At 40.5% G+C, this 13,457-nt stretch overlaps 1 protein-coding gene across 1 annotated transcript in view; it reads left to right on the top strand.

Moving 5' to 3' along the window:
* The window catches only part of LRIG2 (leucine rich repeats and immunoglobulin like domains 2), a 103,622-nt gene that overhangs the window by 82,956 nt on the left and 7,209 nt on the right, over positions 1 to 13,457 (top strand). Inside the window, exons 14-18 of the mRNA XM_040337469.1 lie at positions 3,189 to 3,470; positions 4,553 to 5,002; positions 8,600 to 8,749; positions 12,059 to 12,208; positions 12,543 to 12,794. Of these exons, the coding sequence (XP_040193403.1) occupies positions 3,189 to 3,470; positions 4,553 to 5,002; positions 8,600 to 8,749; positions 12,059 to 12,208; positions 12,543 to 12,794 (1,284 nt within the window). The remainder of the gene's footprint in view (positions 1 to 3,188; positions 3,471 to 4,552; positions 5,003 to 8,599; positions 8,750 to 12,058; positions 12,209 to 12,542; positions 12,795 to 13,457) is intronic.

Raw genomic sequence — 13,457 nt, 5'->3', positions numbered from 1 at the left:
CTTCAGTGCCTTCTAAGGTGCAATTGTGCACAGTGGTGGCTCTTCAGTGCCTTCTAAGGTGCAATTGTGCACAGTGGTGGCTCTTCAGTGCCTTCTGCTAAGGTAAATGGATGGCCCCTTACCTCACTGCTGTGAGGTTACAGCATATAAGAAAAGCCTGAGTGTATCCAGCCTGCCTGGATGGTGCCTTGGGTAATCCCTGGTTGTGGGGAGCGGCTATTACGTCCGTGGTGTAAGGGGTCTCCGGATGCTGTACATATATGATAGCAGGGAAGTAAAAAGGAATCCCAGAATAGTGTAGTGCCAAAGCACTCGTGCACATCGCTGGACGTAAAGGGGGCTCAGGTAAGTGCTACGGGGGCTTCTGCACACAGAAGGTTTTTTATCTTAATGCATAGAATGCATTAAAATAAAAAAATGATCATTCTCCCTTCTGCATGGAAATTATCACCTCCTAGAGTGTCCAAGCGGACCTGCTGGAAGCTCAACCCGTTCTGGTTGTCACTTTTCCTGACCCCATCACTGGTTCATAAAGATCAGTCAGGGTTTATCCCCACTAGGTCCACAGCCCTTAATATTCAACACTTATTTTTAAACCTTCAGATTCCAGTGGACAATCCAGGATGACAAGCAATTCTCTCCTTAGACGCGGCTAAGGCCTTTGACAGTGTTGAATGGCCTTACCTTTAGGACCTGCTAAAGCAATTTGGGCTTGGTGAGAACTTTAGTAATTGGGTTAAGTTGTTCTATGCGGCCCCCATGGCTAGGGTCCGCGTGAATGGGGACCTTTCGAATCCTTTTCCTCTCTTTCGGGGTACCCATTGTCACCCCTGCTGTTTGCGCTCGAACCACTCGCTGCCACTATACGTTTATCCCCATCTATTGTGGGGTTCGAGAGAGTGGGGCTTTGAGAAGGTTTCTCTTTACGCGGACGACACTTTATTATATTTGGGGGATGTGGACGCATCCTTGGCTAGTGCTATGGAGGTGATTAGACATTTTGGCTCCTTGTTGGGATTCTCCATCAATTGGAATAAATCTGTTCTTTTACCTTTTGGATGCCCCGACAATTTCGTTGCCGGTTGCTGCGGAATCCCTCAAGGTAGTCTCCTCTTTTATATACTTAGGAGTGTATGTTTCTGCGAACCCGTTGTCCTACTGGAGGAGAATCTTTTGCCCCTTTTCAAAAAACTCCAATTGACGTGCAATGCTTGGTGTAAACTACCATTGTCCATAATCGGTAGAATAAACTTGATTAAAATGGTCTGGTGTCTCCAACTGTTGTATGTTATGCACAACTCCCCACAGTGGATCCCACGTAGATGGTTCACCCGTATTGATACCCTGTTCAGATCTCTAATATGGAGAAAACGGGTCGCCAGAATTAGTATTTCCACTTTGCAGTATGGCAAAGATCAGGGAGGAGCTGTAGTCCCCAACCCCAAACTTTATTTTTATGCATCTCAGTGGCTGTGGGTTGTTGGATGACTCTGATCTGATCGGGAACATATTGCGAACTGGAACGCATGATACAACAGTATTGACCGAGCTGGAGGCAGGGTTTCCCCGGTTGCCGCAAAAGGCCCCTACTGTTGTCCTTTTTAAACAACTTTGGACTGCTTTCAGGTCTTGTCTGAGGATCTCAGGGTTTTTGGAGGAGACCCCATTGTGGGGTAATCCTAATTTTAAGGAAGTATATCAGCTGGAGGGTTTCCAGGCGTGGATGGTGGCGGGTATTCACAAGGTTGTCCAATTATATCATAATGTATTGAGGTTCTTTATAGACCTCCAAAATTAATTTAGCCTTCCTAGAACTAAATTTTAGATATCTCTAATTAAGACACGCTCTTCAGGCTCAAGGCCGCATTTCTACTCTCATGCTTGTCAGTCATTCCTTACTTAAGGACATTTTTTATGGTCAGGAGAAGGGCTTGATTTCTCATATCTACTCAAACCTATTATTAGCCACGCAGGACACAGCGAATTTTCCGAGTAGAAGGGGTTGGACACATGATTTGGGAGAAATTTCTGAGGAAAATTGGGATTTATGCTTACAATCTGGTCCCCTTAATTCTGTTTCACAGTCTCATAGGTTGTCCCATATCTTTTTGTTGCATAGGGCTTACCACATACCTATACAATTGCATCGCTGGATAAGGAGGGACTCCTTTATATGTCCTAAATGTTGCAGGGATGAGGGTTCTCTAATTCATCTCATGAGGCGCTGCCCCAAGTTACATCGTTACTGGGGTGATGTCACTGAAGTCCTCTCCTCAGTATTTAAGGTTAGGATCCTATTGGATCCCTTGATCTGTGTCTTGGGAGCAATTGATGAGGATTTTTTTCCTTACCCTGTCAATATAGCGGTGATTAGATTATTATACATAGCTCGCAAGCTGGTAGCAAGGTTTTGGCTGGCTGCACATGTACCGACTAAACTTCAGTGGGTGGAACAAGTAAACTGTGTTCTCATTCGAGAACACCTAACATATCGACATAAAAATGCACCTCAAAAATTCTATTCTATATGGCAGGCTTGGCTAGACACACCTGGGTTGGCACCTCCACGATTGATTATGCATCGGTTATTGCAAATGTGAGCAGAATATCTGAGTGGTTGGATGGTGATCTCAACACACTCTATCTTTAACTGAAAAGTGTGTGAATTGTGTTTACCCCCTGCTGCGGAGAGGGAGTTTTTATTCGTACAGGTAGAATGTTATGAGTACTCTGTATTATTTTTTTATTTTTTTTGGCTAGTTGGCCTGTTCTGTAGTTTTACCAGGTAGGCGGGTGGTTGTTCCCCAGTCTATCTGGACTCTCCTTTTATTTTTTTGTACAAAATGTCTTATGTGAATTGCCTTTGTGCCGCTATTCTATATGCCCTTATTGCGCCCCCCCCCCCCCCTCCCCCTTTTTTTGTACAGTCTTTAGATGTTTTGCATTATTTGATTGTGCAATGTATGTCTTGTTTCTGATGACACGATAAAAATGTATCTGTTTTTAAAAAAGATAAAAAAAAATGCCTTTACAACCCCTTTAAGCCTCTTGTATACATGTGCAGTGCTGTACAAGAATTTCTTCAGTTCGCTGACTGGTTTAAAGACTTTTTCTTGCAAAGTGAATAAGCTGCTAAGGTATTCATTTGGCATGTAGTTCCTTTGACATTTCCTTGTCTTTTATTACAGAAATGCCTTCATTCCTGAAAACTCCAATGGATCTGACCATCCGCACTGGTGCCATGGCACGTTTGGAATGTGCAGCAGAAGGTCACCCACCTCCCCAAATTGCATGGCAGAAAGACGGGGGAACAGATTTTCCTGCAGCCCGAGAACGTCGTATGCACGTTATGCCCGAAGATGAAGTTCTATTTATCGTCAATGTTAAAATTGAAGACATGGGTCTTTATAGCTGTATGGCTCAAAATGCTGCAGGAAGTATATCAACCAATGTCACACTGACTGTGTTGGGTAAGAATCCTTTATAATGCAACTGCTGAATGCTAGGACATGCATATAATTGTGCATACATGAATTTGACCATAACGGAGCATGTGATTGTTGCAGGGCCCAGCAGCATATGGGACAAAGCACTGTTGGGTTGCAAAAATACTTGGTAAACAATTTTAGATGAGATAAAATTGATCAGTATTATGTTGTGATAAGTGTTTCGTTTTCAGTAGTTAAATTTTAAAATGGAATCCCCCAAGGCCCTTATTTATTATTAAACCCCAACATGCATGGTTACAGGTCTCTTAAAGAATGTGTTACCCCCAACATTTCATATTCCCGATGTGTGTCTACTGTACCATGTACTTGTATGGAAAAGTATCTTGTTCTCTTTGTATTGCAAATTACAGTAAACATTTGTGATGATAGTGGAAAGCCTTAAAGCAGATCTTCACCCTGAAATACTTCCGACATGTATAGCTTTTTTTTTTTTTTTTAATCCATTTTCTTTTTTTTCTTCTTTTTTTTTTCACTGAATTTGTTCAGCCCTGCCCCCCAGTGCATGTCATGCGCCTAGGCAAATGCCATGCACTGTGCTCCCTTTGCCTCCTGAGATATGCATGTCACATATTCCAGGAGGCATAGCCCTTCATTCAGGAAAGGAGGAAGGGGCAGGCCTGTCGGTGCATCATCTGATAGTGTAACAGCTGGCAGCCTCTCGTTGTCACGCCCAAACATGGTGGCGTGTTATTGAGCTCTGACAGAAGAGGTTCTGTATCTAACATGCAGAACTCCCCTCAAGGTAAGCAGGGGTTGTAAAAAAAAAAAAAATATGTTAAGGGGGGGGGGGGGTCGTTGGTGGTGAATATCTGCTTTAATGTTAGGGTCGTGCTTTTATCCATGACATTGTGTATAGGCTTTTTGAAGTTGATAATGAGCTGTAATCTCTCATGTGACTCCATATGCATCATCATTTTTTTCACTTTTTATAAATAAAGCTTTAGTGTGCAACAAGTATCTTGACTTGTAATGTAGGATTTATTTATTTTTTTTCCAATTTTTGTATGCATTGTGATCATATGTTACCCCTGCTTCTGTTTCAGAAACGCCATCATTCATAAGACCCCTAGAAGACAGAACAGTTGCCCGTGGGGAGACTGCTGTGCTGCAGTGTATAGCTGGGGGAAGCCCTGCTCCACGTTTGAATTGGACTAAAGATGATGGTCCTCTGGTGGTCACTGAGCGGCATTTCTTTGCTGCTGCAAATCAGCTGCTTATCATTGTGGATACAGGACCTGAAGATGCAGGGAAATACACATGTAGCATGTCCAATACTCTTGGAACTGAAAGAGGTCACATTAACCTTTACGTACTGTCATCCCCTAATTGCGACTCTTCCCAGAATGTCATAGGCTTTGAAGAAGATGGTTGGACTACTGTGGGCATTGTTATAATTGTTGTCGTCTGTTGTGTGGTGGGGACATCTTTGGTCTGGGTTATTGTCATATACCACATGCGGAGGAAAAATGAAGACTACAGCATAACCAGCACCGGTGAATATTCCGTTTTACATTACTTTCGTTTGCTTCCGGTCTTGCCAGAACATTGTTTTATTAGCAAAGATACTGCATTTAAACTACAGTGACTAGATATGCTGTGACTCAGTGAAATAGGAGAGGTCTAACTAAACACAATGGCCCGGATTCAGAAAGAATTGCGCTCTATTTGCGGAGGCGCAGGGCAACGATTTTGCCCTGCGCCCCCGCAAATATTTTGCGCTGCCCTCGATTCACGGAGCAGTAGCTCCGTAAATTGCGAGGGCGCGCCGGCAAAATTGCCCAGCGTAAGCACGCGCAATGTAAATGATCCCGCCGGGGCGGGAATCATTTAAATTAGGCGCGCTCCCGCACCGAGCGTAGAGCGCATGCTCCGTCGGGAAACTTTCCCGACGTGCATTGCGGCAAATGACGTCGCAATGACGTCATTTGCTTCAAAGTGAACGTGAATGGCGTCCAGCGCCATTCACGATTCACTTACGCAAACGACGTAAAATTTGAACGTCGCGACGCGGGAACGCCGGGTATAGTTTAGCATTGGCTGCCCCTGCTATTAGAAGGGGCAGCCTTACGCTAAACACGCCGTACGGAAACGACGTAACTTGCGTACGCAGGGGGCGCGCAACATTGTGAATCGGCGTAAGTATGCAATTTGCATACTATATGCTGACCACAATGGGAACGCCCCCTAGCGGTCATCGCAAGAATGCAGCCTAAAATCTGCGTGGCATAAGAGCCTTATGTCACGCAGATTTTAGGCTGCAGTCGGCGTAACGAGTTCTCTGAATCAGGAGAACTTGTTACGCCGGCGCAAGTCAGCAATTGCGCTGCGTAACTATGGTTACGCAGGCGCAATTGCTTACTGAATCTGGGCCAATGGTTGTAAATCATGGATTTAGGGGCAAACGCTTATAATTGAGGTGACATTGTTAAAATATAAGAGAAGCTGACACTCTAATTATCAACCTTCAGTATCTCATGCTGCCTCGGCTCCCGCCCCTACAGTGCTGTAGTCATGTAGGAGCGAAATAGGGTGATCATATTTTAACATAAAAAAAAAAAAAACAACTAGGCTTTCATATGCCAAAGTAAATGATAAACGATATCCTTATTCTCAAAAAAGAATCCATACACATCACTTGCTCATCATGTTTCTTTCTGTGTTTTTCTGCCTCCGTGTAATGTTCTCTATAAATTCCAAAGCCTCCCAAGAAGCAATAGAATGTACTTTTTTTTTTTTTTTTAGTTATGAATACTTCGCTTTTTTTTTTTTTTTTTAAGCTACATTTTCGTGTCACTTGTCACTAAGGAGGTTTTGTGGCGATACGCAAACATTTCAGATTTCTGCATCTGTAGCAGGCAGTTGGGGTAGATTTAGTCATGTGTCTAAATCTACTTCTCTGATGCCTAATCTTCATCTGGATGGCGTTTCAGTGAAGCCTCCTCACCGCCACCTGTTTTAGCCCCATTATTGTGTGAAAGTTTGTGGCTTTCACAGTTTGACCGAAAATGTCACATTTGGCACGCTTGCTGCCCGCCAATCACTAATTTCAAGTAGATTTAGCCATGGGTGCAAAGCCAAGAATCGCAACCGCTGAAATGTAAACTGAATGGTTGGGAGGTGGTGAAAACCAGGCTCAACCGCACATTTTTATCATCCACCAAACAAATGTCTAAACTTAGCCTTAGAAGCATGTACTGTAGGTGAAATGACCATCAAAGCTCAGCATGTAGTGCACTTATTTTTGGAAGACAGAGATCATACAGGGTCTTTTTTATCTTTTTATATGCATTTTGAAGATTCTTCAGTTTTGTAAAGAAGATTAACCATGTTTTAGTTTACATTCACATCTCAGACTGATTTGATCAGTAGTTTGTACTTTTAAAGTGGCTGTAAACCTCAGACATGAAATATGAACAAAGCATATCCCTCTATAATGTGTACTTGTCTCAATTAAGAGCACTTGGGGCTCTTTCACACATGCTTGTCCGTTTTCACGGACTCTGCTTGCTCAGCAGGGATCGATCCATTGATCCCCACAGAGCCGGTAGTTGACAGGTCCGTCTCTGCTCACTGTGCAGAGGCGAACCTGTCCCTTTTCATCCGATTCTCCCAGAAGGATTGAATATAGGGTTTCCATCTGTCTGCATATTTTTAGCACTGATCATTATCAGTGACACTGGTTCCCTTAACATGTCAGTGTCCAATTGTCCGCCGCAATATCACAGTCCCACTATAAGTCGCTAGTCGTCGCCATTACTAGCATAAAAAAATGTATAAATAAAAATTCCATAAATATATCTCATAGTTCTCGTAAACCAATCAATATACGCTTATTGGGAATTTGTATTACCAAAAACATGTAGCACGTTGGCTTAAATTTATGAAGAAAGTAGATTTTTTTTTTTTTTTTTTTTTGGTATATGTTTCATAGCCCACGGTAAAAAATATTGTCCGTTGGAATTTTTTTGTTTATAGTGCAAAAAAACGCAATGGTGATCAAATACCACCAAAATAAAGCTCTTTGTGGGAAATAAAATGACAACCTTTGTGTACAGTGTCGCACGACCGCGCAATTGTCAAAGTGACGCAGTGCCGTATAGCAAAAAATGGCCCGGTCATGAAGGGGGGTAAACCTTCCAGGGGTCAAGTGGTTAAAGGGTCACTAAAGGAATTTTTTTTTTTTTTTTAGCTAAATAGCTTCCTTTACCTTACTGCAGTACTGGTTTCATGTCCTTATTGTTCGTTTTTGCTTTGATGTTGCTGTAAAACTGCTCTGATCTCCACACTTCCTGGTTGTCTGTTTCCTTATAATCCTAGTACTGGGAGCTTTTCACTGTGGTCTAAGCTGTCATTACTGTGTGTCTAAAACTTAACAGAACCAATCAGATTCATTTTAAAAACAAAACACTGCCCTGGATTTGTTTGTTTTTGTTCTGTGTGTCTCTAGTTCACAGGAACATGAAACCAGTTTAAAAGTGAAACTAACCTGCAGGCACATTATATGATTGATTTTTAAAAGGAATCAGTTAACTTTTATGTCTCTATACCCTGTGAACAGTAATTTCAGCAAAAAAAATGGTTTTCCTTTAGTGACCCTTTAAGCACTAGATGTTATTTCTACAGCTTACCACATAGCAGGATGGAAAGAGACTTGAGAATGCATTAAAAGCATCTGATAAAGCAAAACACTTTATGTAAGCTATTGCCATTTTTTATATGGGGTTCGCAGGAATTAGACATTGTATTAATGGCCTTTAAATGGCGTGTTTGTGGCGATTTTCTTATTCTCACCGCTTTCAATGCCATTTGTCTGTGGGATAATATATTCTACAAAAGCGCTGTCTGAAAATGATTAAAACAAAAAGTGTTGGTTGCAATTGTGGCTACATATTCTAGTTATTTATACCATAGACGGCAAATAGAATTCTAGGTTCTTGGGGATCTTTCAGGTTTAAGACGCACTTTTTTTTTTTTTTTTTTTGCTCATCTTGTACTTTATAATCTTGAGATTTAGAAGATCATATGTATTTTAGCTAAGGCTGGTTACTGCAGTACATATGAAGTTGACATTTTTCTGACTCTCTTCACAGAGGACATGAACTTACCGGCTGATATTCCAAGCTACCTTTCTTCCCAGGGAACACTGTCAGAGCCACCAGAAGGATACAGTAATTCTGAAGCTGGCAGTCACCAACAGCTCATGCCTACTGCCAGCGGCTGCGTTCACAAAGGAACCGATGGTATATAGCTTTAGATGATACTTTATTCAACCTGAACACACTTTTATTGCTTGCCTTATTAAAAACAAAATGAGATGTACTGGGTGGATTGCTGAATAGGAGCTTTGTCTGATTTTATCTAGATCGTGAGCCAGCTGTGTAAGACAAAAACAAAGGAAAGATTCCCCAGAACATAGTGTATCGAATTAAGGATGAGAATAGCATAGTAAAAATGTATTTATATCTGGTTTGAATGTAATGATTTTGGTTGTCTGTAGACAAAAATGTGCTTCTTTTTGTTTTATTTGTTTGTTTTTTGTTTTGTTTTTTTCTAAAAATTCGAAAATCCGAAAATGAGAAGGGGAAAATCCGTAAATGCTAAATAATGACTATTAAATTATAGGTATTTAAATTTCCTTTCAAATTTGTCTGTTAGTGAGCGTAACAAATGGAAATTTATCTGAAGTTACGGGTTATCTGAAATGAAGAATGCCGCATCTAAACAAATGGAACAAAACTAAATAATAATGTTTGTTACGTTACATTCATTTAGATATGACATTCATTATTACGGATAATTCGTAACTTCAGATAAATTCGTAACACACAAATTTGAAAGGAAATTACAATACCTTCAATTTTAACCACTTCCCTACGGCCGTACGACTATTGACGGCCGCAGGGTGGTTCTAAATCTCTGAGCCGCCGTCAATTGACGGCAGCTCATTTCCGCGTTCCCCGCGCGCGCTCCCGAGCGCGCAGCGGGGAACTTCTGTGCTGGCCGTGTCCCTTGGACACAGCCAGTCACAGATCGCCGTGAACGGCCAATCGGAGCGGCCGTTTCCTAGGCGATCTGTGCGGCCAATGAGAGATGATCTCATATGTTTACATATGAGATCATCTCTCATTCCCGGCTCTCGCAGACAGCGGTGCTGTCAGGGGAGAGAGGAGACGGATCTGTGTCTCTTGTACATAGAGACACAGATTGGTCACCCCCCCAGTCACCCCCCTTCCCCCACAGTTAGAACACTAATTAGGGAACACACATTTAACCCCTTCCTCACCCCCTAGTGTTAACCCCTTCCCTGCCAGTCACATTTATACAGTAATTAGTGCATATTTATAGCACTGATTGCAGTATAAATGTGAATGGCGCCAAAAATGTGTCAAAGTGTCCGATGTGTCCGCCATAATGTCGCAGTCGCAATAAAAATCGCAGATCACCGCCATTACTAGTAAAAAAATAAATAATAAAAAAAAAAATATTCTGTCCCTTATTTTGTAGGCGCTATAACTTTTGCGCAAACCAGTCGCTTATTGCGATTTTTTTTTTTTTTTTTTTACTAAAAATATGTAGAATATGTATCGGCCTAGACTGAGGATAAACATTTTTTTTTTTTTTTTAAATTGAGCCATTTATTACAACAACAATTTAAAAAAATATATTTATTTTTCAAAATTGTCGCTCTATTTTTGTTTATAGCGCAAAAAATAAAAACCGCAGAGGTGATCAAATACCACCAAAAGAAAGCTCTATTTGTGGGAAAAAAAGGACGTCAATTTTGTTTGGGAGCCACGTCGCACGACCGCGCAATTGTCAGTTAAAGCGACGCAGTGCCGAATCGCAAAAAGTCCTCTGGGCAGGAAGGGGGTTTAAGTGCCCAGTAAGGAAGTGGTTAATAGTTGGTATTAAATTAATATAATTAATATTGGTTGTTGTTGGTTCAGATTTTAGAATTTTCTGATTTTTGTTTGAATATTCGGAAAAATTTTAAAATTTGAATATTTCCAAATTAACAAATTTGGCAAAATTCGTTAAAAAAACTTGTTTTAAACTAAACGAATGTCTAGTCTGCATACAGGTCATTTTAAAAGAAGAAAGCAGGACATACACATAGTTTTCTAACAGATTCCTCCATCCACTCTACAGAGCGAGGATGGATCAATCGCTTACTGAAGCTATTACTGAAGCTATTGTATTTTGACAGCTAGCTCCACTGGCTGTCCAAATACCCAAACAGTGCCAGCATTTGATTGGATGCAACCACTGTTCAGCCAACATTTTTTTATTTTTTTTTATCCAGTTCCTTTGATTTTCCAGTAAGGAGGAATTTTGTCTGGAAGATGGCCAGTGGGGCGACCCACTGATTGAATTTTAGCCTGCTCATTAGGAATTCATAGAAAGGTAGAAAAGTAATGGCAGGAAAAAGACCAAGTAGTACATTGGGTCTGCCCTTTTTTTAGATGGGGAGATTATATATATATATATATATATTTTTTTTAAATCTCTACAATATATACATTCACTTACTGTATGGCCAATCTGGTGGGCCACCATTTTATAGACAAAGGAGCACAAAATAGCGAATGATGCACGTGTATTTTCTTTAGGCTATAAATGAAGTGCTTCATATATCTACAAAATATGTCTGCCTTCTGATAAAAAATGTTATTTGATTCCTTATGCCATAATTGTATCTACATCTTATCATATCACTCCTGTATTTTACATGAACGCTGAGCCAGAATTCCTGAATTATACTGCAGCTCCACCATCTTTTGTGATCGGGTATTGCAATTGAGCCATGGAATTCAATAGTTTTCTTGAGAATGTTTGCAGTTTCACAGTTTGCCAAGTACAGGAACAGGGATCCCAGTGTTTACAAGGGATTGTGGGGAATGGGGGAATATATATATATTTTTTAACTACAGGGCAGAAGCCGAGACAAATAGGGTTGTTTGTTTTTTAACACAGGCATTAATGTTTAAAGCTGTATTATACCCAAAAGCAAACATTTATTATAGGAAAGCTTATCAGTTCTTGGATGTGATGGCTGCAACAAGCTCTCTTGCAATTGCAGGGATGAGACAAACCATTTACCACTGACGGGTGCTTACAATGATCAGCTTTTATTTATGTAAAACCTTTATCCCAAAAGGAAAAAACTGTTTGCTGTAACGGATTATAAAGTATTAGCTGAAGTTCAGCTTCAATTTGTTAATGTATTTAAATCTGCTAATACATCTAAGAGCCGCCCCCCCCCCCCCCCCGACTGGCAATGCTACTGTCCAAATGTGCCTCTTATGCTCCTTCATTCAGAGTGGGGGCACACAATACAGGTTATGTGTTACTGGTCAGATCACCGGGTGCAAGCAGAGCAGAAAAAGCCTACAAAAAGAAAACAAATGCACATCTAATGATTGGTAAGCTGTAATATATTCTATTTTTGGTTTTGGGTTTAATTCTGCTTTAGGATTTATTTGCATATATATTTTTAGTATTTATCACTTAAATGTGTCTTAAACCAGACATTTCCATTTTCTCCAAAGGATTATATGTAGATACTGGAAGTGAGGCAGATGCAGAAATCCTAAATACCCCATTTGCAGCAAATATGCAGAATAGCCGAATTCCCCCATTATATGGAGTTCGTGGGGGCATGCACCCAGGAGAGATGCGCGACAGTCATCCAGTACAAGGTGAGATGTCACTTGCACAAACAATGGTTGGTGGTTGTATTTACTATTTGTATGGCTATTGGTTTATGTCAATCCTACAGGACACAGGCTGGGTTATAGACCCAGGGTCTATGATTTACAGTCCTGTAATGTACTGCAAGATATGGAGTTTACAGGTAAGTCAAAATTCCTCTCTTCCACAGCTTACTTAATTTGTTAAAATATCTCATTCGGATAGTGTTTGCATAAAGCATAAATAATTACATTTTCTGAGGTTTCTTTAACGTTTTATCCAGTGCAATTTTAATTTCACATCTGTGATTATGTTGCTGATCTGAATGTATTATGTTTGTAGGTGCTGGACAACATATGATCTGCTCTGACTGCTATGATAATGCTAATATCTACTCACGGACTAGAGAATATTGTCCATATACATACATGACAGAGGAGGACCCAATGGACCAAACTTTGTCTAGCTTTATGGCACAAGTTCCAAAGGAGACTTTCCTGTCTCTCTCTAATGAAGTGGGAGCGTCTGCTGCTAAAAGAGATATATCTCCATTCCTCAACTATGACAGAAAGGAGGGCGTAAAACCCAACTGTGGTAGGCAATCTTTGTGTTCTTTTACTTCTGTCATTGTAAATCTTGATGTTTTTTGGAAGATAGATTTTGTAGTATCCAGCTCTTTAAACTGAGCACTAAAATAACCACAGCTGTGTATCCTTATTTGCTCCATGTCACAACAGGGATATTATTCACACAGAAGCCATACCAAATGCTATATTCTACACAAATAAACTATAGCTAATCCTATAATCATTTTACTTTATATTTCTCTTTACCTTTTTTGTAGATTCCAGTATAGACTATTCTAGCGTAAAATTTCCCACATTTAATTTCCCAAAAAAAGGGTACAAACAACCCTTTCTGCTAGTACAATATATATTATTGTATATTTTATTACTGTATATCTATGTATGTGTCTTAACACGTGCATATTATATTAAGACGCTGCTATTCACATGTAACATCTGTACAGAAATGCAATAGAGTATGTTATAGCTTTGCAGAGATGAAAGCTGTGTCTTACTGGTAAGACCTAGATTGACTTCATTACTTATTACTCATAAAAAGGACAAGATTAATGTAGACTGGGTAAGAACTTGGCCCAGTGTAGATATTTGCCAGCGCACCACAGATCTTCAAGTTAAGCCCAAATGGCTTTATTGAAATATGCAGGACCCCTTCACCAGGCATGTGATAATT

This window comes from Rana temporaria, chromosome 2 (assembly GCF_905171775.1).
Source record: "Rana temporaria chromosome 2, aRanTem1.1, whole genome shotgun sequence".
In the NCBI taxonomy this organism is placed as follows: Eukaryota; Metazoa; Chordata; class Amphibia; order Anura; family Ranidae; genus Rana; species Rana temporaria.
The sequence above is the reverse complement of the archived record's forward strand: the minus strand, read 5'-3'. Positions and strand labels throughout refer to the sequence as shown.